This window comes from Galeopterus variegatus, unplaced genomic scaffold, assembly GCF_000696425.1.
Source record: "Galeopterus variegatus unplaced genomic scaffold, G_variegatus-3.0.2 Scaffold8667, whole genome shotgun sequence".
In the NCBI taxonomy this organism is placed as follows: domain Eukaryota; kingdom Metazoa; phylum Chordata; class Mammalia; order Dermoptera; family Cynocephalidae; genus Galeopterus; species Galeopterus variegatus.
Window position 1 is genome coordinate 52,841 of NW_007734778.1, and position 25,503 is coordinate 78,343.

Genomic DNA, 25,503 nt, shown 5'->3' on the forward strand with positions numbered 1-25,503 from the left:
GTTTATTGCTTACAGTTTGGGAGGCTAATAAATCCAAAGTCCAGGGAACACATCTGGTGAGGGTCTTGTCCTTGTGGTGACTCAGCACTCAGGGTATCACATTGCAAAATGGTGGAAGTCGAGCAGAGAGAGAGAGAGAGAGACTGTGCTCTCCTTTTAAAGCCCTCAGAACCACACCCATGACCACCATTTTTAATCCATTCACTACTACACAGTCCTACAATCCAATCACCTCTTCAAGGATCTGCCTTTCAATTACCATAAGAGGATTTCCCACCCTCTTAGCAGTCACAGTGGGTGCCAAGTTTCTAATTCGTAAAACTTGGGGACACAATTCAAGCTTAAGTAAGTTTTGGGGGGAAATTATTCAATCCACTGCAGGCCATATATGAAAAAGGTCCATCTCTACAGTAAAGGGTAACCTATCATTTATTGAATAACTGTGACAGGCCTATGCTAAGGACTGGGTTCAACTATATGCATTTCCTTTTTTTGCACGTCAAATATTGGCAATTTCAAATGGCTCAATCTAACACTGTGTACATCTTAATACAAGATCTTAATGGTAGAATGAGGTATTATTTTCACTTAGAGGTAAGAAAACTGAGACTGGCAGGTAATGACTTGCCAAGGTCCTGTAGCTAATAGGTAGTGGAAACAAGGTTGGGCCCATCTCATCACACCCAAGAGCTGGCTGCTCTTGGGCACCCTGCAGTGAGAGGACGTGCTACCCTCAGGTGCTCTCCATCTCGTTCTGAAGACAGAGCCAGGAAACTCCCAGAGTAAATACAAAATTGAATATATGCTAAATAGGGATCCAAGTTCCTGAGGCTGTGCAGGGAGCCCCTGTGTCCTGTTCAAAGTTAACAGAGAAGAAGGGCAGAGGCTTTGGGGAAAATCAAACAATGTAAAATTCCCTTGGAACATTCTTGATTGTCATTTTCTTGTGCGCTTGCTGGCCTTGGCCTCAGGCCCTAATTACATTATCTTCAAACAGCAACTAAGAGATATCTCTCATTAAACATGAACAGGGGAATGTTTAATTTGTTAGAATGTAGGTGTTCAGAAAGCAAATCACTGGTGCAGGGCATTGAACGGCAGTGGAGTTGTTCCTGTTGGGCACCACATAGCCAGGGCTTCCCCAGGGTCCGTGTCCACTGCACGTAAGAGAAGGACCCAGGCCCTGCAATTCCTGGGTGCCTCTGACCTTGAGATATGTGTGCCTCTGACCTTGAGACTTTCTTTACATTACTTCCCCAGGGTCCGTGGCCACTGCACGTAAGAGAAGGACCCAGGCCCTGCGATTCCTGGGTGCCTCTGACCTTGAGATATGTGTGCCTCTGACCTTGAGACTTTCTTTACATTTATGAAAATGGACCAACTCAGTTTCTCTCCCTCTCCCCATAAAATGAGAGAAAATATCCTGTCATTTCATAATTATGGCATTTAAGGAATTATAATCTGCATGTCATTTCCTATGTGATTCTTAGAGGATGTTTATTTATAACAAACATTTGTACAGCACCAAGAATATTAATAAATGCTTAATTTTCAATAAGCTGAGTTAAGAGCATCAAAACTAGTGTCACAGCAATTTGCGGTATAATCTTTGCCTTGACTTGGGGCGTAACTTTGGATTCAGAAAGACCTACTTTTAAAAGCATGACTTCATTACCTGCTAGTTATGCATCTTTGGACAAATTTCCTAACATCACTAAGCCTGAGTATCCTTATCTGTAAAATAACCACGATAGCAAGCTTGCTGGGTTGATGTGTTGATCTGCTTATTTAATATCCACAAAACCCGTAGCCCAATGTTTGACAGGTCAATGCTAGTTTTCTTTCTCTCTTGTTCAATGTTCCCTGTGACCAATTTAGAAGAGAATGTCAGGGTCCAGGAAGTAATAGCAGAAGGGATGTACCCTGGTAGGAAAGGGAGGAGAGGGGAAATGGGCCCCATTCTCCCCAGGCAGGGAAGTAACCTACTGGTGCCAAGTGAGGGTTAAGCCCTTTGCCCCTGACAGTGCCCTTCTCCCCATGCTTTCCAGCCCCTGAAAATGCACTGCAGGGACTGTGCCCTGGTGACCAGCTCAGGGCATCTTCTGCGCAGTCGACAAGGCCCCCAGATTGACCAGACAGAGTGTGTCATCCGCATGAATGATGCCCCCACACGCGGCTACGGGCGGGACGTGGGCAACCGCACCAGCTTGAGGGTCATCGCGCATTCCAGCATCCAGAGGATCCTCCGCAACCGCCACGACCTGCTCAACGTGAGCCAGGGCACCGTGTTCATCTTCTGGGGCCCCAGCAGCTACATGCGGCGGGATGGCAAGGGTCGGGTCTACAACAACCTGCAGCTGCTGAGCCAGGTGCTGCCTCGGCTGAAGGCCTTCATGATCACGCGCCACAAGATGCTGCAGTTTGATGAACTCTTCAAGCAGGAGACTGGCAAAGACAGGTACACATGTGCAGGGTAGGAGGTGGCAGAGGTTGCAGGGGAGGGTGAGGATATGTCGTCGTTGGCAGATTCACCGAAAGCAGAGCTTGCGCTGGTTTTTTGGGGGTGTACCCACTGCGCATGTCATTGATAGAGCTTGCCTGCAGGGTCCTCGTGGAGACTGCTAGGCTGCTCACGCTGAATTTATTTACTTTCATTTTTTAATACAATTTTATTTATATTTATTTTTGTGGGGTACAGTGTGTTGTTTCACTACATGCATATCCTGCACAATGATTCAGTTAGGGTAGATAGCATGGTTTTGTACCCATTAGTCCACCCATAATCTTCCCCTGCCCTCCCTCGCCTCTGGTAACAATTATTCTACTCTCTACTTTTTTTTTTTTTTTAACCCATAAAGATTAACATACTTACAGCAAAAAGAACTCTTAAATTGACTGGCTAGTTAGCTCAGCTGGTTAGAGCATGGTGCTGACAACACCAAGGTCGAGGGTTCCATCTCTGTACTGGCCAGCTGCCCCCCAAAAAGGAAAAATGAATTAGAAAAGGCTAAGCAGAAATTAGAAATTTGGTGAAGGCCATGAGCAGATAAGGCACACACCCCAAAGAAACACACTTGGTTAATAAGCACATTCTAGGATCAGTTGCAGGCAGGGTCTCAGGCCCCCGGGGTGCATCAAGCAGAATTTATAAAGCAAAGCAAAATGGAACATTGACATAATAGCATGTCACGGCCTGATCTCTATTTTTGAGGAAGAGGCTAGGCAGCCACTGGCCTACATTAGTAAAAAGTGCAGTATAATAGTTCTATTGCCTTCCATCTTACTTGTGTGAACACTAACCAAAAGAAGCACGCGGGTTTATTTTTCCCTTTTAAAGGCAAACATTTATTCAGTCAACCAGTATTCACTGAGTACTTACTACCTGCTCAGCATGCGCCTGGCACTGGAGATAGAGCCAAAAACAAGATGCTGCCCTCCAAGAACATGAAATCTTAGACAGTCACCAAGTAGTGGGCAGTGTGCGGAGGGTCATGTGAGGAGAAGATGGTGCTGTCACACTCCGGGCAGGGAGACATGCCATGGTCCAGGGCGATGATTTCCAAACTGTTAGTTACAATGCAAAATGGGACATGAAATCAATGGAGTGAGGCACTGAAAGATTTTTTTCTAATGTAATGGGAAGAATGGAATAGAATGACACAGAATGGAATGGAACAGACAATATCAGCATTCATCCCACGAAGTAAAAAAGGCAAAGTATTGTTTCATGAATCTTTTGTTTTGGTTTGGTAGGTAGATACAGACAGACAGGCAGACAGATAGATAGACATGAGTTTCTTTTTCAGGTGATGAAAGTGTTCTGGAATTGGTGGTGATGGTTGCACAACCCTGTGAATATGCTAAAAACCACTGAATTGCACACTTTGAAAATATGAAATGAACACCGTATATATATACTCAATCATGATGTAAAATGGATTTCTCACTCTAGTTTGAAATATTTTGAAAATTGTTGGTGTAGGAAATGAGGAAAAAGCTTTTTCAAGAAGGTGTATTTAAGCTGAGACCCACGCCGAAAGTATTTCTCCAAGTAAGGAAGGACCTGGAAGGGGAAGGAAGAAGCCTCCCTGTGGGTCCGAAGGATCAGATGTGAGAGAACGTGCAGTGGGTTGGAGAAAAGCCCCCTCTGGCAGCAGTCGGGAGGGCGAAGGGAGGAGGGAGAGTGGCCCAAGATGAGTTAGAGAGATGAAGGGTCATGAGCTGGCCAGATGTAGCCGGAAATAAGGAGAGCTGGGTATCGAGGGCAGCAGTGGAATGTGGTCCAGATGCGCAACTCTGGATTGGCCCCATCACTCCCTAGCTGTGTGGCCTTGGACAAATTATCTGACCTTTCAGAGACTCGGTGCCCTTACATATGAGAAAAGGATAGTGACTACCAACCATTGGACTGGTCTAATAATTAAATTTTCTTGTTTCCTTAATTCTAGCACACTTTAATAATTAATGTGCATTCCTCTTACAAAAACTATTATGAAGTCAATTGCTTATCTTAAAGCTAAAGAGATATGTTAAGTGAAATAAAGAATATGAAGTACTAAATCCACTGTTTGACTAGTCTAGGCAGCTCACTGTTGGAGAACAGAGTCCTAAAGAAAGACCAAAGTCCAGTGTCCCCAAATTCTTTGTGCGGAAGAGCTATCTTTTCAAGTCCTGGAAACTTTGTGACTATTTGAGGGCAGCCCAGGCAGGAGCAGGTGTGGCGTCTGGGGGAGGCAGGAAAGGAAGAGCCAGCTGTCAGTGCTGTGGCCTCCTTCCCTGGAAGGCCCAGCAGACCCCATGGTTAGCCCAGCCAGTAGTTCACATTGAGGATCCTGGTCATCATCACAAGCTGCCACAAAATCCGGTCCTGTTTCACCCTTGAAACCCCACAAGTAAGAGAGACTGTCGCTCATTTGAATGAGTTCTTTAACCACGAAAGCATTTTATAACGAAGGGAGTTATGTACAGTTTCATTTTTCACTGGTTAGAAAATTAAAAATAAGTAGAAACTGTCCATTCAATATAAAACACTTCTGTCTTTTTAGTGTAATGATTGTTTGCTAAATTTAAATATTCCTGAACCACTGCTGCAGGTTTAGCTATTTAGGATAATTACACTGTCCTGGAAGTCCTTAAAAGGTCATTTTAAGCTGATAAGTTGGAGACTAAATCATCCCACTCTTTGGCCACTTAGGATCTTTAGGAAACAATCTCACATCAAGACATGTCCTACTCACTAAATTTACTAAATTCTGACCAGCGGAAAGCTTTTGCTCACATCTGTCTCCCAGGTAGCCCCAGCTGGGAAGCGGGGGACCAAATCATTGTGGATTGGCTACTGGGCCTCATTCTGCAGTCATCCATCTACTAGGGTCAACACACAGCCCCCTACTCAGGGGAATCACATTTATGAACTTGTAGGATGCCAAGGTACATTGCCACATCTAGAAACTTTGCGCCTATTACCTTTAGGAAACTGTCTTAAAGAAGCTACTATTATATTGACTCAATACTCTTATCCGTGTATATTCTTAACCTGCAGCCCACTCCAAGCTAAAAGAACCAAGTCAGAAACAGCCCTTCAGAACAAATCTATTTATGTAAATTAAAACACAAAACATTTAGGGTGTAACATATCACCTCTATGTATGCTTTTCTTGAAACCCAACAAAACAGTGGCATGTACTGAAAATACACAAGATGTGGAATATCTAATTCTCAGATCTCACGATCAGGACATTCATTTCAGGCTAATATTTTAAAGAAATTGGATAATTCAATGGCTTTTGATTTATAGAAGTTTCACCCTACTTAAAAATGGAGAAAAAAATGGCTCAGGAACAATCTGCAATTAAGAAGCATGACAAATGACATAGATGGCCAAGTGGTATTCTTTGATATTGGAAAGTAACTGTACTTGAAAATAACTTTATAATTGAATAAGGGTACATTAGGAAAATATGATTCAGAACCAATATTATAGTAATTAGATAAAGGAAGCATAAATGAAATGACTGCAGTAAGAATATTTCCATAGAGATTATAAATGAGATTCTGGTGGAGCAGAAAGGCCTTTAATTGTAATTTAGTGTGCACTATAGAATTATCAGCTCAGTGTGTTACTTCATCATATAAAAGAATATCTGATAATTTTCCCTAATAAGCACATGACAGCTCTTCATATTCTTTCATTACAGCTGATTAAGGGTAAAAACAGTAGATATTCTTTTGTTGGAAAAAAGATTTCAAATCTTTTTAGAAAGATGGCACAAAGCAGTTGCATTTCTACAGCACGTGATCTCAAAAGGCTATTATTTAGGAAGTCTGGGGTATTTTTTAAAAGAACTTTTAAAGAACTCTTCAGTTGAGTTTCTTTAGTCTTCTACTTTGTATTCTCCCCATTTTTATCCACAAAGCTTTTTCTGTAGAGCCACATCCTCCTGTATTTCAGGCTTTGACTTGTAATCTCTACATTACACAAAAGAAGGCCAAAATCATGGGGGAGTTTCTGCCCCTGGAAAACGCCCCCTTTGGTGTTTCCCTTAGCTTTAAAAGCACAGGGGATATAGGCATGGTTCCCAGATCCGGATCCTGGGGTTATAAGTGAGCTGTCATTTTTTCCTGGGTTCCACATCCTCCCAATTTTTCACTCACCCAGATTAGGTCCAGAGTCACTAGCAAATGCACTGCCACAGCACCTAGGTGATGTCAGGCTCTAACTTAAGGAAAGGTATCTCCTCCCTGTACTCTTCGCAATTCAGTCAGCTCAGCTCCACTCCATCCTGGCTCCTTTGGTATCAAAAGTCTTATGAATATTTAGCCCTGGTGTGAAAGAAGGGGGATTATTAATACCTATGTAGGCTGGAGGTTTCTGAATTTTGTGATTACTGCCCGGACTACTGATGGTGGCTTCTCCACAAGACCCCAGGAGCAGAGTGTTGAAGGATTTTCTTCATAGGTGCTCAAAGCACTGAACAGAAGGGCTGAATTATTTACTTTGTTTGCTCAACCTAGCAACCAAGAGAGGAAGAAGGGACCACACTTGATGCTATTCTTGGGTGTTCTCTCAATCACTTTGCAAATAGCTCAGAATAGCTTCCCTTGCCTTCTCTATAGATAAGAAATCAAGGATCAGATATCAGCAGTAACCTGCCTCAGGTCATCCAGCTGGTTGTGATAGAAACAGGTAGGATTTGAGCCCATGTGTTCCATCTTTAGGAGCTTTTAAATGTATGTCCTGCCATATTACAGGGTCAGGATACAATGAAATGGCCTGCAGTGGCAGGGGGCTGGGGGGAGGGGTCCATGAGCAAAGGGCTTAAGAACTAGAAAGCTGAAGCCATGAACTCAGGAATGACTAAATCACCCATGCCTGACAGGTATTTCACAAAACAAAGGACCCCCCTTTTTAAAAAGTTCTCTCTCTCTCTTTTTTTCTTTTCTTTTTTTTTTTTTTTTTTTTTTTGAAACAGGGCCATTACAGTTACAGGACCAAAAGCCAAAAAATCCTTTTCTTGATTTCTGATGGTTCATTGAGAGGTTTAACCTAGGTTTTCTGGAAGGAGGAGAATGCTGAGGAAGAGAAGTCAAACATGCAGCTGGATGTGTTCATGCTCGTGGTTAGTCTCCTCACGTGACAGGCGTAATAACTTCGTATAGCATACATTATACGAAGTTATACGATTTTTTTTTGGTCCTTGTGTGAGATGGAAATAATGCAGCTTCACAAAAAGTCTTCCTTCTTTTCAAGGAGGGGTGCTACAGAGTGCAAGTAGAAAAGATTTTCTGCGGCTCTGTCATTCACATCACATATGGTGCTACGGCTGGGCAAAGTCAGACAGTCTGACCTTGGGGATAAGGTGTTTGAAACCGGCTAATGAGGCATGCCATATGAGCTGAAAAAAAGTAAGAGTGGCAACCCCCAAAGAACTGAAATTAGTATCCACAGCAGTATAGCATGGTAAACCAAGTCATTATCACAGGATCAAATTAGACCTTGATGTGATGGTATGCTTAGGCTCGTATTAGTTGAAGCTCAATACAGATGTCTGAAGGGGCAAAGTAATGAACGGTAGAATGCACAGATTTATTCCTTAAATTTCATCAATTTTTGGTCTTCTAATAAAAATTTTCTCAGGGCCCTGAATGTTCTGAGGTAAAATAAAACAAATGCTCAGTTAAATATAAGCATTCCTGGGGCTGTTTTCCTCTGGTCATTGCTCCTCCCACGTGAGTATACTTAAGGAAAGTCATTTAATCAAGATGTTGGTGTTAATTAGTCTACTTGAAGGCAAGATTTTACCCTAAGATCAACTGACCAATTGATCAATAGATAAACACATCTACATGTTTATTTAATAAACTATTATCTGGGGAATAAGGAGAATTTCTAGTCAGTCAAGTATTCTACTTAATAAAGAATTGTCACACTGGGACTATCATCTTACGAGAAGTTGACTTGTGGTAACATGCACTTGACCATTGTGACATTGATCACCTTTGATCTAGAAGTCCCTTGAACGTCCTTTAGTGTCACAAATATACCATGGTGGAACATCAGCATCAGTTATGATTGCACCGTGGAATATGGTGTTGTTGGTAAGAGATTTCAACTTGGTAAAGCTCCAGATACTTATAAAAGGGAGAGAGAGAAAGAGAGTGGAGTAAGCCTCTCTGGCTTGCCCCAGAAAAGATTTAAGATGATAATGGGTACAATGATGCCCTTACCAGCTTGCAGACTTAACCATTATTCCTTCCAGGAAGATCTCCAACACTTGGCTCAGCACTGGCTGGTTCACAATGACGATTGCACTGGAGCTCTGTGACAGGATCAATGTTTATGGCATGGTACCCCCAGACTTCTGCAGGTAGGACTTATTCTGTAAGAGTAATTCATCAGCAGTATTGTGCAGAGTTTATAAATATCTAATTCGAATATCAACCACAAAACATCTAACCATCTTATTGAGGCAATTAATTAGCATGTCCCAAGTTCTTCTAGAAACAACAAACAGCATTTAATTATGTGGTATAAAACATTGAAAGTTTTTGTTTGTACTGCTGGAGAATTAATCCATCTTGTGGGCTTCATTTATACCCTGAATAGTTATCTACGAAAAGTTATACAGTAATTGGCATATTATTAACAATGAACAAACATTAAGAAATATTATTTTTATTTTCACTTGAAAGGAATGTGGTAATTTTTTAATGAATTAAAGAGGGCAATTCCTTTAACGATGTGGCCTGTTTTCTAAAATTAAAATATTCTTTTGAGCCTCCTTCCCTTGCTATATCCACAGCCCCAGGTTGTGCTTCTAACGCCAAAAGCAAAGGTAAAATTACGTTGATGTATCACTTTAAGGAGAACACGCTCACATCTCTGTTGCTACCTTAAGTTCCGTCCTGGCATTTGCTCAGTCAGTGTATGGTGCAGATCAACAGATGCACTGATCAATATTCAAGGTCTGATCTGTGGAAGCTCACTTAAAAATTCACCTGCACTTCAAAGTAGTGAGGCCAATAAATTGAGAAAGTGCTCTAGTTTTCAGGAATGCCCGATGGCTTGCACCTGGCCTCAGTCCTGATCTTTGAGTGGTAAAACCTGGGGTGGGGGGCATTTTAAACTTGCTCGTTAAAATTTATGATTGCTTATAGCTTCATGCATTTTAAACCTAACAACATCCCGAAGGACGTGGGTCTTCAGGCAAAAGCTACAATTTTGAGGTTTAAAGCAAGGAAGAGAAAGAGTACTTTGTCATGCCATTACCATTTCCCCACTTTTCTCCCACCCTTTTTAACCCAAAGATCCAACACAGCAGCAGGACTAGTCATTATGTAAGAGATAGGTCACAATGGAAAAGGAAAGGTATGGACAGAGCAGACATTTGACTTAAGGCTGTCCTGTTCGGAGCCAGACTGGGAAGACTGGCCTGGCTACTTACTAACCTAGTGTGACCTTGACCTAGTTGCCTTTATGTCTCTGTCTTGCTTCGCCATCTATAGAAGTGGATGAGATGATAACAGGCTCTGTTTCAGAGAGTTGAAGATGGATTAAATAAGTTAATACGTGTGAAGTGCTTGAAACAGCACCTAGTTAGTACATGGCAAGCACGAGGTGAGTTAGCTACATCCTCTCGCAGCTCCTCATCACTTAACTTGCTGGTCTTGCTTTCCTGTTTAACAGTCTATGTGCAAAAAGTAAGTGGGATGGCATCAAAAAGCAAACTCCCTCCTCGAATCAACAGGCAAACAAAGGCAGTGGGAGCGGCACTTACCGGCATGCAAAGAGCTGTCAAAGTTGATGTTTGTACAGCAGATATAATTAGGGAATGTTGCCATTAGGATGCCAGAAAGAAAAAGCATAAATACATTGAAATGTTAATGATTTAGAGCATTTAAGGAAAATTTCCGTTTATTATGGAAAACAAATGAAAGACAAGTTAACCTGTCATTTCTCTTACTCAGAGTTAGTTCATCACGACTGCAGGTACAGTAGGACGGAAACAATCTATGGAATGATACTAATAAGGAAATGAAGACAATGTCAGTGCATCATAGGCTGCCACCAGCTCTAGGTTTGTGTTCGTCAGCTACAGGTTCGAGAGTTGTTTGCACAACATGCTTTCAGCAAAAACTCTCCAAAAGGATCTCCACGCCCAGGGTCCTGTCAGAGAACGTGAAGAAGTCCTGGGAGTCATCTGGAGGGTTAGGCCCGGAGAGAGCGTCCTGCTCTCAATCATAATGTCTGTCTAGGGAAGGGTGAGCAGTGAAGGGTGAGCCGTGAAGACCAGGAGCAGCACAGACCGATTCCCAAGTTCCTTTCATCTTCATTTCCAGGACATGTTGGCTGAACCACCAGGGACCCAGCTCCTAACTATGTGCCCTTGAGTCTTGTTTTTCTCATGTGTAAAATGGGGATAAGAAAATAATGACAAGAGCAAACAGGTCATGGTGAGGATTAAATGAGATAATGGATGTAGAGTATTTGACACAGTGCCCGGCATACAGATAGTGCTCGGGAAAGATTATCAGTATCATTAACATTACTAATATTTTAATATATAATAATTAGTATTATTAATATTATCCCAAGCACTTGAGAGTTTGCCTGAAAGATATCAAGAGTTGGGGGAGTGGTCACAGAATAGGACACAGCTCTTGCCTTTTAGAGGCTTATGATAAGCCTTACCCACACCAAAATATAACAAACATAGCAAAGCCACTTACTATGTGACTATGACAGGCGGCAGCTTATGCAATCCTCATGTGAGAGTCAAATGACTCTTGCAAACAGTATCTGCCACCAGAGAATGAAAAAGCAGCTTGGAAGTTAGTCCTGCTACTAGTCTGACCATTCCCCCTTTTGTCTTTATTTTGAAAGAAATGGAGAACTATTAAGGGCCAAAAGCATGGTCCAGGTGTCATGAGCTCTAGGACTTAAGGAGGTAAAACATCACTAGAGCCCAAAATGGTAATGGTTAGGGGTGGTTTTGTGAGATGACAGAGCTCGAGTTGGTTGAGTCCACCAGAGAATAACCTCCCTGAGGGCATTGAGTTTTGTGTGTTTGGTTCAGTGTTGGAGCCACAGTGCCTGGGACAGTAGATATTTCCAGTCCTGGCATGTAGCAGATGCTTCATAAATATCAAGTGAATGCATGACTATGTTCTCTACTCTCTATGTGCAGCGTGTTGTACATGGGTGAAAATAACCATTTCTGCCTCTCAGAAGCTGTGTGACCTTGAGAAAGTTGTCTGATCTCACTGAGCCTTAGGGCCATTGGGTGATTACTTAATGACTATGTCTCAGAAGTCTTAGCTACCACAAGTGTAAAATGGTGATGACAATAACACTCGCCTCAAGAGTTTATATGCTAATTCCACTATGTAATAGAGGAGAAATGCTTAGCACAGTACTGGGGTATGTTAAGCACACAGAAAGTTGCCTGGTGAAGGGATCCACTAATCTGCAAGTGTGGATACCCATTAGCACATTTTAAGGAGCTGCCCGATGGCACGAATGAATGATGCTCCTTCGAGAGGGGGCTTGCTTCCTGGAAAGGGAGGGGCACGTATGGCCTTCTGTGTGAACTGGATCTCACTCTTCTTCACCGTTGAGAATTGGCTTCATGTGGCCACCAGCTCCGAAGGACATCACATGAGCTGCTTGCAGTGTCGCAGCCATTCTACAGCTTCCCTAAAGTTCCCAGACTTTCACTGGAATGAAGACTTAGATTTCTTTGCAAGCAAAGAAAGAGTGCCAACTGTTCATTTTTGGCAGTTTAACCATTTCAGACATTAAGGAACAATTACTATCCTTGAAAAAAGTCATTAAATTAATCACAGAGACTCAATCATTCAAGTAGCTAGTGTTGGGCACCAGGGAGGTAATCAAAGATGAATGAGACAGGGTCTCTGCCTCCAGTGGCCTGAGTCTCACTTGACCACAATTTAGTCATGAGGCACAGAAGGTCACACAGCTGCCTGTGGGAGAAAATGCTAACTCTCTGCCTGTCAGTAGCATCTGACCCACAAAGCTTTAGTGAAACATCTGTCTATAGCTTTCAAACTGGACTCGAAGGAGTCCTTGCATCCCTCTGACCCTATCAGGTGGCCCAGGTACAAGGAACCAAGACAACGCAATACAGACCCTCCAACCCCACTTGACCAAGAGCAGATCCACTTGGATCTGTTTTACATATGGTCTCTTGTGTGAGATTTCCTTTCAACAAAAGATCCCTTGGCAAATAAGAACTTTGACAACCTCTGGTCTAAGATACAATCATGCTGCTTTCCAATCTAAATCAAACTCTCATACACTTTTCAGGAGAGTTTAATTATCGCCTTCTTATTGCCAGGAAAACTGAGGCACAGAGAGACAAAGAATGACCTTACTCCTAGAGTCATTTCTAATGGTGAAGAATGGCGGTGACCCAAAGCGGATGTCAGCTGCCATATGTGTGGTGTGAGGGAGGGGATGCCATGGCAAGGGAGCAGGGGCTTCAGTTATATCTTGGGGGAGCAATCAGCTATGCAATCAATGAGTGCCTGATCTCCAGGGTAAGCATGGGTAGGATGTTCACCCGTGTGAGCCTGGAGCTCTCATTTCCCATCCAGCTCTCCTGGATGTCTGGCCTTCCCATTCCACCCAGAGGGTCTGAGTTACTTCCAGGAGTCATTCATTGGCAAGAAAACTTCTAGTAGCCCTTAAAATACTAAGCACACAGACTCTTTGGGAAGAACAATAGCCCCATATAGAAGCGGTGGACATATAAATGGCCATGGTGGAAGATGAGGGATAACTCTTCTTCAATACCTAGCAGAATCTAACAATGAGTAAAAGTCATCTGAGCAGCATGCAACCATTTTCTTTTTAATTTGGTGCTTCAATGGCCTCCTGGACTTCTCTCTCCAACTCTGGTCTTTTTCCTCTCTGAACATTACAGTGCTGCTAGATAACACCACAAATCTGACCCTGTCACTTAAAACCCCTCAGTGGCTCCCCAAGCTTTTAGGACAGAGTTCACACTCCCTACCTTAGCACACAAGCCCTTTGGGATCAGGCTTCTACATACCATTGTCATCAAATCTTTTCTATCACACAGATTTATTTTAGCCATACTGAAAAACTTGCAAAGCAACTCACCCTGCAGACACCTGTCCCTATGATCTCAGCTTGGAATGCCCATCCCCCACTTCCTTAATCTGGCTGATTGCTACTGGTTCTTTACTAATAATATTAATGGATGGCTTTTTTGTGCACATATCTCATGTGGCCTGTGCTTAGCATGAACACATGCATTATCTCATTGAACCTGAAAACAGTTCTATGACATAACTGAGTTAGTCCGTTTTGTGTTGACTGAACACCTGAGACTGGGTAATTTATAAAGAACAGAGGTTTATTTGGCTCACAATTCTGGGACAGCTGCATCTGGTGCAGGCCTCAGGCTGCTTCTACTCATGGCAGAAACTGACAGGCATATGGATGCAAGAGCACAGGGCGAAAGGAAGCAAGAGAGCAAGAGGGAGTTGCCAAGCTCCTTTAAACAACCAGCTCTAGCAGGAACTAATAGAGCGAGAGGGAGGGTACTAAGTTATTCATGAGAAATCCACCCCCATGACCCAAACACCTCCCGACACTGCCAAGTTGGGAATCAGATTTTGGCATGAGCTTTGCAGGGGGACAACATACCCAAACTCTATAAATAAGCATTATTGTAACTACCATTTTACACACAATGCTTAACGATGTGAAAGAGCTGGCCCAGGTCATAGAGCAGGTAAGTGGCAGAGCTAGGATTTGAATCCAGTTCTCCAGGGCTTGACAGCCAAACTCTTAACCCCTCACTCCACTGTCCTCCTCACACTCTCCCTGAGCTCTGAGTCAGACCTACTGGCCCACTGGGCCTTCCTCCACCAGCCCCTGCCCCCACCAGCCCCCTTCACTGATTCATTCCTTCCTCTCCTTCACTTGCCTCTGGCTACTTAAGAGGGGGGTTGTGTCTCAACCTACGTTTGTATCTTTAGCACTTGTCATCGCGTCTGGTGCATAGTATGTATTCACTATAAACTGGTTCAGTGATGCTTTTAAAAACCTTTCCTTTGGGTATTTAAGAGATTGATTCTAAACTTATTGTTATCACAAGACCAAAAGTGCCAGGTGAATGAAAAGTTTAATTAGCAAATGGCAAATTCAGATTTTGAGGGGGCCCCAGAAGTCGGTAGCCACCCTGTTTTATTCTCAGCCAGGGCAAGCATGGGGTCCCCGAAGAGGGGCTCAGGTGTCAGCCTACAACCTCCTCCATCATCAGACTTCAGGCTCATCAGTGTTCAGAAACCTGGAGAAAATTAATGCCATGTTGCACTAGAGACAGCTTCAAAATATATATTATTCTGTGGACAGTAGACCCTTAAATCATGCTGTATTCATATAGGAAGCCAAATCCATTCTCTCTAAATGGACTATAAATTGCCATGAAAAGATCTGTTGTCATTGCTTTCCAAACTAAGTTATGGTGAGTATTTTTAATCTCATTTTCTGTTGTAAATTATTTGCAATAATAATGGGTCAAGCATTTAAATTCTATCTAATAATCTTATTTTCGGTCATACTTAGCACATTACCAAGTTTACAACTCTCTGTTACTCATCATTTCTTGAGTATTAATTATTGAGGTAATGATTCGGAGTGATCACTGTCATGGAACTAAATTAATATCTCATCTATAATGTGAAGGACATCTGAAAGGTATCATGAATATCTGAGTTGATCTGCTAGAATCATTAGCTAGTGAACATTAATAAAGTTGCCAGCATAACAGGGAAAGTTCCCACTTGGCGACAGTCGACCATGTAGAATCTGATGGTTACAGGGACGGGTGTAGAATGGTAATGCTTCTTGCGTGGTTTACGTTTTATGAAGTAGACTAAAAGCATATTGCTGTATTTCTTTCTAGATGCTTGTAGTTTCTTCCAACTTCACCATAATTTGACCAACTTATAAATCACTAAGTGTTTTCATTACCTTCCTTCTGCCTCCCATGTGTACAATTGACCCATTATGAGAAGTTATGGGACCCCCTGAGCTGCCTGAGTTGTGGGCGGTGGGAGTCAGGTGATTCACTGTGGCTCTTTTTCCCATGAAGGATGGACAGCTGCAGGCTCTTGGTGCTCCGTGTGCCCTAGACACGCTCCGTGTGCCCTAGACACACAAGTGCTACTCCACAGGCTTCCACGGTGTGCACGTGTTTTCCTTCTGACAGAGGCTCCAAAGACAAGAAATCAAAGCAGCAGAATAAGAGTGGGTCTCATCTGACACAGATATTTAGGATGGACCACTGTAGGAGCATTTTCTTCTGAATGCTACATGGTGTTAGCACAGGCCCCTAGCGCAAGTCAATTGCAGAATACCCTACACACTTGACAGCTATTAATTCAAGCTATTTATTCATTTCCTGAGTACCTACTACATGCTAGGTACCTTGGCAAGAATAGAAATGTGTCTAGAGAGAGTGTCTGAGACTTCTAGAGAGAGGCAAAGACACCATTCTTTCCTTGGGACATTTGCAGCCTTTTGGAAAGTCCAGCCCCAAAACCCAGAGAGCAGGGTCAACTTAGATCATTCTGCAGGGGAGAAAAAATAATTTTGTTTCCTCACTCATTGCAAGGTTCATGGCTGAGACTCCCATAACGAAAGACAGATTAACAAAAGAAAAGCATAAATATTTTTTTAAGGCCAGTCAAGTGAAGCAGTGGGAGTGGAGAAGGAACAAAGAAATCCGTAACTGATTGTCATCAATTTTTTGTAAACACCACTGCACTTGGACCAGCTTATTTATTTCATATAAGTTTTATGTGACACTAGAGCCTTCAGAAATGACGACTCAAAGAAACAAGGAACCCCGGATATTTTTATGCTACGTTTCATGAAGAAGTGGATACTTGTGGAGAAATATGATTGGACAAAGAGGGTATGATCTAAGAAACTGGGGGTGGGGACACTTAGCAAGACCTGTTTGTTCAGATTCTTCTTGACATCTCTGTCTCCAAGGATAAGGATGTTCCTTTCCTCAAAGTATAGGCTGGGTACCTCTGGAATGAAGGTTTTATTCATTCTCCTTTAAAGGAAAGTCTTTTGGGGGAGAAGGGGAAGGGGAAGGTGAGAGTGGCCTTCCTTCTTCTGCTATTTTCTCAGATGCCAAGGCAGCATATTTTAGGGTAACATGTCCTGAACCCCTTGGATACACAAAAATGGAAGTATCTTCCCTTGCTTGTTAAAGTTACAAGTTTTGGGAGGGTTTTCTCCAATTGTATGGCTTAGCTTTAGAAAATTCAAAAATGGAACTTTATGAAAAGCCTGCTGCCATTAATATTAGTGAGCAGAATTGTAAATAAGCACAAGGCTTCTGCTTACCACCTTGATCAGCTACACAGCGAGCACCGCACATGGGGTGCCTCTGTAGTGAGGGGGGTGCTCGGAAGAATAAAGCAAGGACTAGCTACTCCTAACCATGCACTGCAGATCTCAGCGGAAACCTGGGGTGACATTAGTACAGTAACTCCGATTTTCCAAGACAAAGAACCTCACTCTTAAGAGTACAGGGTCTAGGGCCAGCCCGGTGGTGCACTGGATAGTGCGCCGCTTGGGAAGCACGACGGCGCTCCTGCCCGAGGGTTCGGATCCCACATACAGACCGGTTCCGCTCACTGGCTGAGCGAGGCGCGGGAGCAACACCAAGGGTTGCAATCCCGTTGCCGGTCCCCGGTCCGGTACGGGGGCAACACTGAGGGTTGCGATCCATTGCCGGACACGGAAAAAAAAAAAAAAAAAAAAAAAAAAAGAAGAAAGATTTAAATGAATTATATTCATTTTCTCTTTATGAAGCTTAAAAAAAAAAAAAAAAAAAAAAAAAAAATTATTTAATCATGTCTCCCTAGTCTCTTGAAATCTATGACAGTTCCTCAGTTTTTCTTTGACTTTTATGACCTTGACATTTTGAAGAGTATTGGTCAGGTATTTTGTAGCATGTCCCTCACTTTAGGTTTGTCTGATATTTTCCCGTAATTAGATTGAGGTTATGCATTACTGGAAAGGATACCACAGAAGTAATAAGCCCTTCTGAGCATCTCATATCAGGAGATACATGATGTCAGTATGTCTTATTACTGGTGATATCAACCTTGATCACTTGGTTAAAGTGGTGTCTGCCAGACTTTTCCATTGTAAAGTTAGTATTTTTCCCTTTGTCATTAATAAATAACTTGGGGGAGATACTTTGAGACTAGATAACCTATTTCTCCTCATCTTTCTTTCCCACTAATGTTTCATTCATTCATGCATTTTGCCTGCAACAATTATTGTGAGGTTCTAAGGGTGATTTTCTATCCTCTCATTCTTTCTACATTTATTAATTTGAATTATTCTGTAATAAAATTCTGTTTCTTCTCCCCCATGTACTTATTTATTCAGTTATTTATTGAAATCATTATGGACTCATGTATATTTATGTTATTTTATGGATTTTATAATCCGATATTGCCATTATTTATTTTGACACTCAAACCTAAGTCACTTTTAAAAATACCTGTACCTGGGACCCTCTTCAAATAATTTAAATGAAAATCTATGAACATGGAGCACAGGCAATGGTATTTCTATAAAGCTTCCTATGTACACTAAATGTTAGTTTCTTCGCTCTCCCCACCTGCTTCCTCTAAAAAAAAAAACTTCCTCCCGTCATCTGCAGGACTTGTTCCTGCACTGGCTGTAGAAAGCTGATGGCAGGCTGCAGACACTTGGGGAACTGACTCTGTGACCATCTCCATCCCCACCCCCTCCCCAGTGAACACCTCCTCTTCTTAGCATCACCTGGCCCAAAACGGGAACTTGGGCACCAGAATCCTTCCTTTTACAACAGCCTCCTCATGTGGAAATTCCACTCATGTTTATTGTTTTCACCTGGGTCAGGTGGAGAAAGAAAAAGCTATGGCAGCCTCTAGAAAGCCAGCTTTGACCTAAGGAATTATGACGTTAAGCTAGGAAGGGCTTTCTAAATGGAATGGTGGGTCGCAGCTGATGAACAGCCAGAGAGCTGTTCTTGCAGTTACCATGGCTCTATCTTCCCAAGTCCTACATAGCACTTTTCTGCTGGTTGGACAGAGTTTTAAATCATGAAAACAACTCTCACTTACAAGAATGACTTATCTGGACACTTTTGAAGTCATAATAACCAAATACGTAAATTTAACTCTCCCTTTAGGTGATCAATATGGAGCCAAATAAGTTTTCATTCAAAGAGATGGTCTTCCTGAATAAGGAAATTGATCCTATAACATCCTTTAGCTAGTTTCCAATTACCCTCTATTCCTAGATGCCAAATCAATCTTGTGATATTTTTAGAAACCTAATTGTTTCTTTAGTCAGACTGATGCCAATAATATGTCCAAAATTTAGATGAATCAGATTTAAAACCTAATCTGTGATGGAATAAATGCTTAACTCTGAGTATACCATGGCAGCATGAATTTGGCATGGCTCCCCAAATTATGCCATATGAATCTGGGGAGATTTGTCTCACAAGTTTTTATTCCTTTTTGTTTATTTTTTTCTTCATAGTGGCCTGTTCCGACCTGAATTTTTCCTAGGATGCATTTTCTGTATTAAAAACACTTTCTATTAAAATTTTAAGGGGATTCCAATTTCTAGGGTAAGTAAATTAGTGAAATCTGTAATGACTATACAGGAAAAAGTCCAGTTTTTCACTACAGAACACAGAGATACTTCCGAGACAAGCATATTAGAGATGCAAAGTGTCAGTACAGCACAGCATCCAAGCCAGGATGAGGAATGTTCAGATGCTGCATGACAAAAATAAATCTCTCCTCCTGGAAGAACTTTAACCTGAGAGGAGAAGTAGCTCAGAGGTTTATTGTTGTCAGAGCCACAAACTCGACACCCTTCTTGATAAAAGACTTCAACCCCTGACCCCAATAAAGTTGCTACTCTAAAAGCCATTTGTGTATTGATCTCCTCTGAAGGAAATGAATAGGTGTCTAGCAGGGTGAGTATCTTTGGGAAACCATGATACTGTTCTTAGGGGAGAGCCCCAGTGAACAGAGGGTGGACCCCAGGATGTGAGCATCTGAGAGGTGGTTTGCAAGAAGCTGGGCAGCCTGGGCCCTTTCTCTTCTTAGCCTCTGCAACAAGGCCAGTTAGTGAGTGTAGCTCAAAGTAGAAAGGTTTGTCTGCTGCGAAATCTTGACTAAACTTATCAGCTACTCTTCAAAAGACAGAAGGGGTGAGGTAGACTGGCCTAGAATGGAGACCAGTCTGAGACCAGGGCTCTTTGGTGGTTAAATTTTTTAGTAACCCTATGACAAGGGAATTCACCATCCTTATGTGCTAATCCTGTGCACACCACTTTGAAGAAATGAGCCAGTGCTTCTTGTTTGAGACTGAGGCATGGGTATAGAAGCAGAAAAATTCTGGGACCATCAGGCTATCCATCAGGGATTGAGAATTTAGAATTTCTGGACTAAGAGTACATGGGCCAGCTAGGGCAACAAGAGAAAAATTGTGGTGTTTTGCTCTGTCTTCCTTTTTCTCCTATAGGGTGAAACTAGGATCACAACTTTACATATCTGTAGGAAAAATTTCTTCAGAGGCTTGCTGTTTAGCTGCTTAATTCCATATAAATTTCTTTTAGCAACAAAAATTCAAAAATTATTTATTGAGCCCACCATCCTTATGTGCTAATCCTGTGCACACCACTTTGAAGAAATGAGCCAGTGCTTCTTGTTTGAGACTGAGGCATGGGTATAGAAGCAGAAAAATTCTGGGACCATCAGGCTATCCATCAGGGATTGAGAATTTAGAATTTCTGGACTAAGAGTACATGGGCCAGCTAGGGCAACAAGAGAAAAATTGTGGTGTTTTGCTCTGTCTTCCTTTTTCTCCTATAGGGTGAAACTAGGATCACAACTTTACATATCTGTAGGAAAAATTTCTTCAGAGGCTTGCTGTTTAGCTGCTTAATTCCATATAAATTTCTTTTAGCAACAAAAATTCAAAAATTATTTATTGAGCGCCTACCAGGCATTGTTCTAGGAATAAGACAAATCCCTGCCCTCATGAACAGAAAGTAAACAAGTAAACAATGGCAGCAATTGTAGAAAACAATTAATGTTATAAAGCGCCTACCAGGCATTGTTCTAGGAATAAGACAAATCCCTGCCCTCGTGAACAGAAAGTAAACAAGTAAACAATGGCAGCAATTGTAGAAAACAATTAATGTTATAAAGAATATGAATCCCAGTGAGATGGCATGAAGGGAGCAGGTGTCAGGTAAGGCCTCTCTGAGGAGGATACATTTGAGTTGATACCCAACAGTGAGAAGGAGTGAATTCATGGGGAGAGTGTTCCAAACAGGTGACCACCCTCAAGTGCAAAGGCCCCAAGGTAGGGACAAGTTTAGCAGAGTTGACAACCATAAAGGCCGGTATGACTGGAGCATAGTGGACAAGTCTGTATGGGTTACAAGAAGACTCTGGAGAGGAGCCAGATCATGTAACACCCTGTAAGCCATGCTCCTGTTACAACTGGAAGTCTCTGGAAGGTTGGGAGTTAGTGTAGGAAGGGGTAATGATCAGTTTTTGTCTTGTAAATATCTCTATAGTTGCATGTGACAAATATACTGTAAAAAGTGTGGAAACAAGAACTATAGTTGTGACTTTGTAGTAAGTAGTGTCTAAATCCTGGAAGCCTTGAATGTCCTACTGCACATTTCTAATCTCTTTGTTTGATAACAATGGCCACTGCATTTATTTCACATCATAAAAACTCCTCCACTTGCTTATTGCTTAAACATTAGAAAAATCATTTGCTGAGATTCATTTAACTAGAAAATATGAGTTGCGCTTATCAACTTATTAAAGATAACATCTTGTCAAAGAAAAACATTTTTTTGTTGTTGTTTTTGCTTTAATCAGTTATCTCATTTTCCTCCTACAGGGATCCCAATCACCCTTCAGTACCTTATCATTATTATGAACCTTTTGGGCCTGATGAATGCACAATGTACCTCTCCCACGAGCGAGGACGCAAAGGCAGTCATCACCGCTTTATCACAGAGAAACGAGTCTTTAAGAACTGGGCACGGACATTCAATATTCACTTTTTTCAACCAGACTGGAAACCAGAATCAGTTGCTATAAATCATCCTGAAAATAAACCTGTGTTCTGAGGAGTGAGACTATAATCCCAAGTACCTACTATGTCAGACCCTGGGGCGCTGAACTTCCTGAGCCACCAGACAGGAAAGAGGAACAGAAAACAGCTTCACTCCTCAAGAGGTACCATGGACAGATGCCTACCAGGCATGCTAGGAAGCAGTGCAGTTGGTTTGTAAGAAAAAATTCCAGAATAAATACATCCTAATGAGTGTTGTCCCTTTCAAAGGTGTTACCTTAGGAGCTGAACACTCATTTCAGAGATGCTTCCATGGCCAAAAACATTCTGGATCTCTTTAAGCATTGCCTTCAAAATGTAAACATGAGCAACTCAACAGTATTAGTTGCTTTCCTTTATAGAAATACCATGTCAAAGACATTTTTCTATCAAGTTGTATCCTAACCTGATCTATAACCTTTGTCCTCTGTTAGACTCTATGTGTGATTTGTAAAAAAGCAGCGTGAAAGTATAGACATGATTTCTGAAGAGCACATCTCCACTGACTTTCATAAAGCAAATGTCCAATATTTATTTATTGAAAGTTTTTTAGTGTACTCTAGGCCAGTATTTTTATAGATTATGATTATGTGGTAATTTGTCCTTCCTAACTCTTTAATCCTGAATGATGGGTGAAAAAGGCCCAGACTAGGGTTAATGCGTTACTCTATGTTCACAGTGCTCATTGTTGGCATGCAATTGGTATTAGACTTGGAAATGTTGTGTTGCATTTTTTGAACCTGTAGGCTTCAGGAAAATGGCTTTTTCTCAGCAGGAATAGCTATGACATTTTCCAATGTGTAGAAATGCTCCAAAGGGACAAAATTGAGAACCAAAAACTGTGTTATTAAAACAAAAAATGCTATCAAGAGAAAAGATAGTTTTCTTTAGTAAAAATTGATATGAGTAACTTCTCGTAAGCCCTGGTTTCCTCTTCTGCAGAATGATGTCACTGTACCAGATGACCTCTTAGGTTTCATTCCAAATCTAAAGTTCTATGAGGTTCTCGCTGACCCATTTGAGGATTTAGCACTTGGGACAATGGGGCTCCAACAGTAGTAGGAACCTAATTTGGGGGGACCTTTTATATTCACTTACTACTTACCTCCCTCTTGTGGTTAAAAACATACTTCCTCCTGGGTCCCCTTTTGGCTAAAATCTATTCCCTACTTCTCTGGAAATAACACACACACACACACCAAAAATAAAAAGAAAGACAGCATTCTTTCAAGGTGTTCCTTGGCTGTAAGAGCAAGGAACTGCCCTTCTGTGAGAAGAAAATACAGGATCATCCCATTCATTTATCCTATGAACTATTTAGGCTCATTTATTGCAAATCTTCTTAGATTATATTCACTGCCATTCCCTAGTATGACAGACTTATTTTATTCAGAGCCAAGATCAATTAGAATTTTAGATTTTCAAAAGAAAATACAGGATCATCCCATTCATTTATCCTATGAACTATTTAGGCTCATTTATTGCAAATCTTCTTAGATTATATTCACTGCCTTTCCCTAGTATGACAGACTTATTTTATTCAGAGCCAAGATCAATTAGAATTTTAGATTTTCATTTAAACAAGTAATATTGTTCAAAAATAGTCTTTAAAAAATATACTAATGTTTTCTTTACGCATGGCTTAAGAGGCATTAGTTTCTCTAATGCCAGATTTGAAGGCACCAACAAATATTATGTATGGACACTGACATTGTTTTACAGAACATGACCTGGCTTGTGATTAAAGAAGGTTTCTCACAGTACCACTTCTTTTCCTTTTCTTAATTAGCAAAAAGATTCCATTCCCCTACACCAATACTATTAATTATATGGAGTACTGTTGTTGAAATGCAAACACAGTCCAGGTATTCACATAGAAAAAACAAAGCTGGAATTACTGTGGTGTAGCTTGAGCTGTTTAAAGCCAGTAAAATTAAAATGGCTGTCCAGAGCATACTGGAATGTGTTCTTTAATTTTCTCATAGTTTTTAAAGGGACTGTGAGTTTTATTCCAACACAATCTCTTCCACAGTATGGACACTGAACACACAATGTTTTATGAACATTTGAAAAAGTGTATGAATTTCATACATTGAGTTTATAGGGCCACATTTACAACCACTTGAAGAGATTGTTACTCAGATATAAGTGGCTCCTTTGACAACCTCTGTATTTATGAAAATTTGGAAAAGTGTAGTTGAGACATGGCATATTACTTGATCTAATAATATCTCACATGTCTGTGTATCTTCAGGTTTTATATTTTTCTTTTTTTAAAAAAAATCATGATAGCTCCATCTTTTTTGTAACTTCTCTGTCTCAAATACTCAAAAAAGTAAAAAGCAACTACATTCTGAAAGTCCTGGCTTCACTGGGAAATGTTCTAAATCTATATGTAGCTAGGACATGTAAGTTCACATTTTAAAAAATACATGGTGTAAATAAGTGTAAGAAATTATCACTCGGGTAGTGATTTCATTATAACTTTAAAGAAAATGCCTAGAAATCTGATAGATTGTGCTGATGGACCAGACTGTGGGCAATTGAATTCTTGTCTTGCCACTATCATTCCATGACAGTCTTAACACCATTCAACACCATTAAACATAAACTCTGATATAAAAGATAACTACAAAACCATGTTTGCAGACCTCAGTGATTTCAATATCTGACTGTCTGAACCCTAAGTCATATGAAGTCATTATGTTACATATCTTTTTCTCCTCTCCCCAGCTGTAACATCAGCTTCCTCCTAGCTTTTAAGACCACAGTAATACAATACCACAGCTGGCCGATCCATGGCTTCTGTTATTTCAACACAAGAACATTTGGCAGAGGCCATTACAATAGATAGCCATTATGGGCAAAGATACAGGAATTCACAAACAAAATCAATCACTTCAAATGGCCCATAAAAGGAGGAATCTCACATTTAATATTCTACAGTAAATATTCACCCAAGAAAGCGTACATTAAAAGAACATTAGGAGGTAAATATTCATTGTGCTGCGTGGGGACTTGGCTGTGTGATTCCCATTACTGTTAATGGGTGTTTGGCAACTAAGTCCCTGTGCTTCACTAACCCTGGTATGCTCTCCTAAGGGCTAGATGTAAAACCAGAGTAATTCAGGAACTTCTAAGGTCATAAGCTTTCAGAGTTAGATCTCTTCTTCAAAAAAATAAACAAAAGCAAAACACAGAGTACTACACCTAAAAGAGAAATCTGTGTGCTCTCTTCGAATCCTGAAGTTACTACCAGATTTGTACATCAGATTCCAAATAATACCCCTCAACATAGATGACCTTTGTCTTCTGAAGTTCTCTCCATTACAGATCTATTTGAATTACATTAGAATGAAGGCAAATAATACCATTTTGATATAAAAACTTTTCTCAAAAATTAAAATTATTGATTTAGAAGCTAAATGAATGTTAGGTAAAAGTGGAAGAAAAAAGTTGAAATTCTATTAGGATTAAGACAGTGCTATTTAAATACATATGTACCTTTTTAGTTCCTCCCCAAATATTTGCCCTTTGTAAGAGTGACCCTGATTCCACCAGAGTAGTGATTCAGGTTGTTAAATGGACCTACTCTGGGAGAAGCGTTCATGTTCCTGTTCTGCCTCTGCAGTGTTAGGAGGTGATGTTAAAGTGTTTCATACCCGACCCAATGCTTTCTTCCATCTTCATTGCTTCTCCCTTGAACCTCATTCTGTCTCTTTACTGCCATTCTCTCCTGAGTGTCTTCTTTTGTTGGCAGTGTGCTCTTAAACCAG

General features: G+C 41.2%; 1 protein-coding gene across 1 annotated transcript; it reads left to right on the plus strand.

The window, feature by feature from the left end:
- The first annotated feature begins 2,050 nt into the window (after positions 1-2,050).
- On the plus strand, positions 2,051-22,592 carry ST6GALNAC5 (ST6 (alpha-N-acetyl-neuraminyl-2,3-beta-galactosyl-1,3)-N-acetylgalactosaminide alpha-2,6-sialyltransferase 5). The gene is made up of 3 exons (XM_008593058.1): positions 2,051-2,458; positions 8,760-8,867; positions 21,512-22,592. The coding sequence occupies exons 1-3, from the start codon at positions 2,058-2,060 to the stop codon at positions 21,741-21,743; spliced, it is 741 nt and encodes a 246-aa protein (XP_008591280.1). The 5' UTR covers positions 2,051-2,057; the 3' UTR covers positions 21,744-22,592.
- The last annotated feature ends 2,911 nt before the right edge of the window (positions 22,593-25,503 follow it).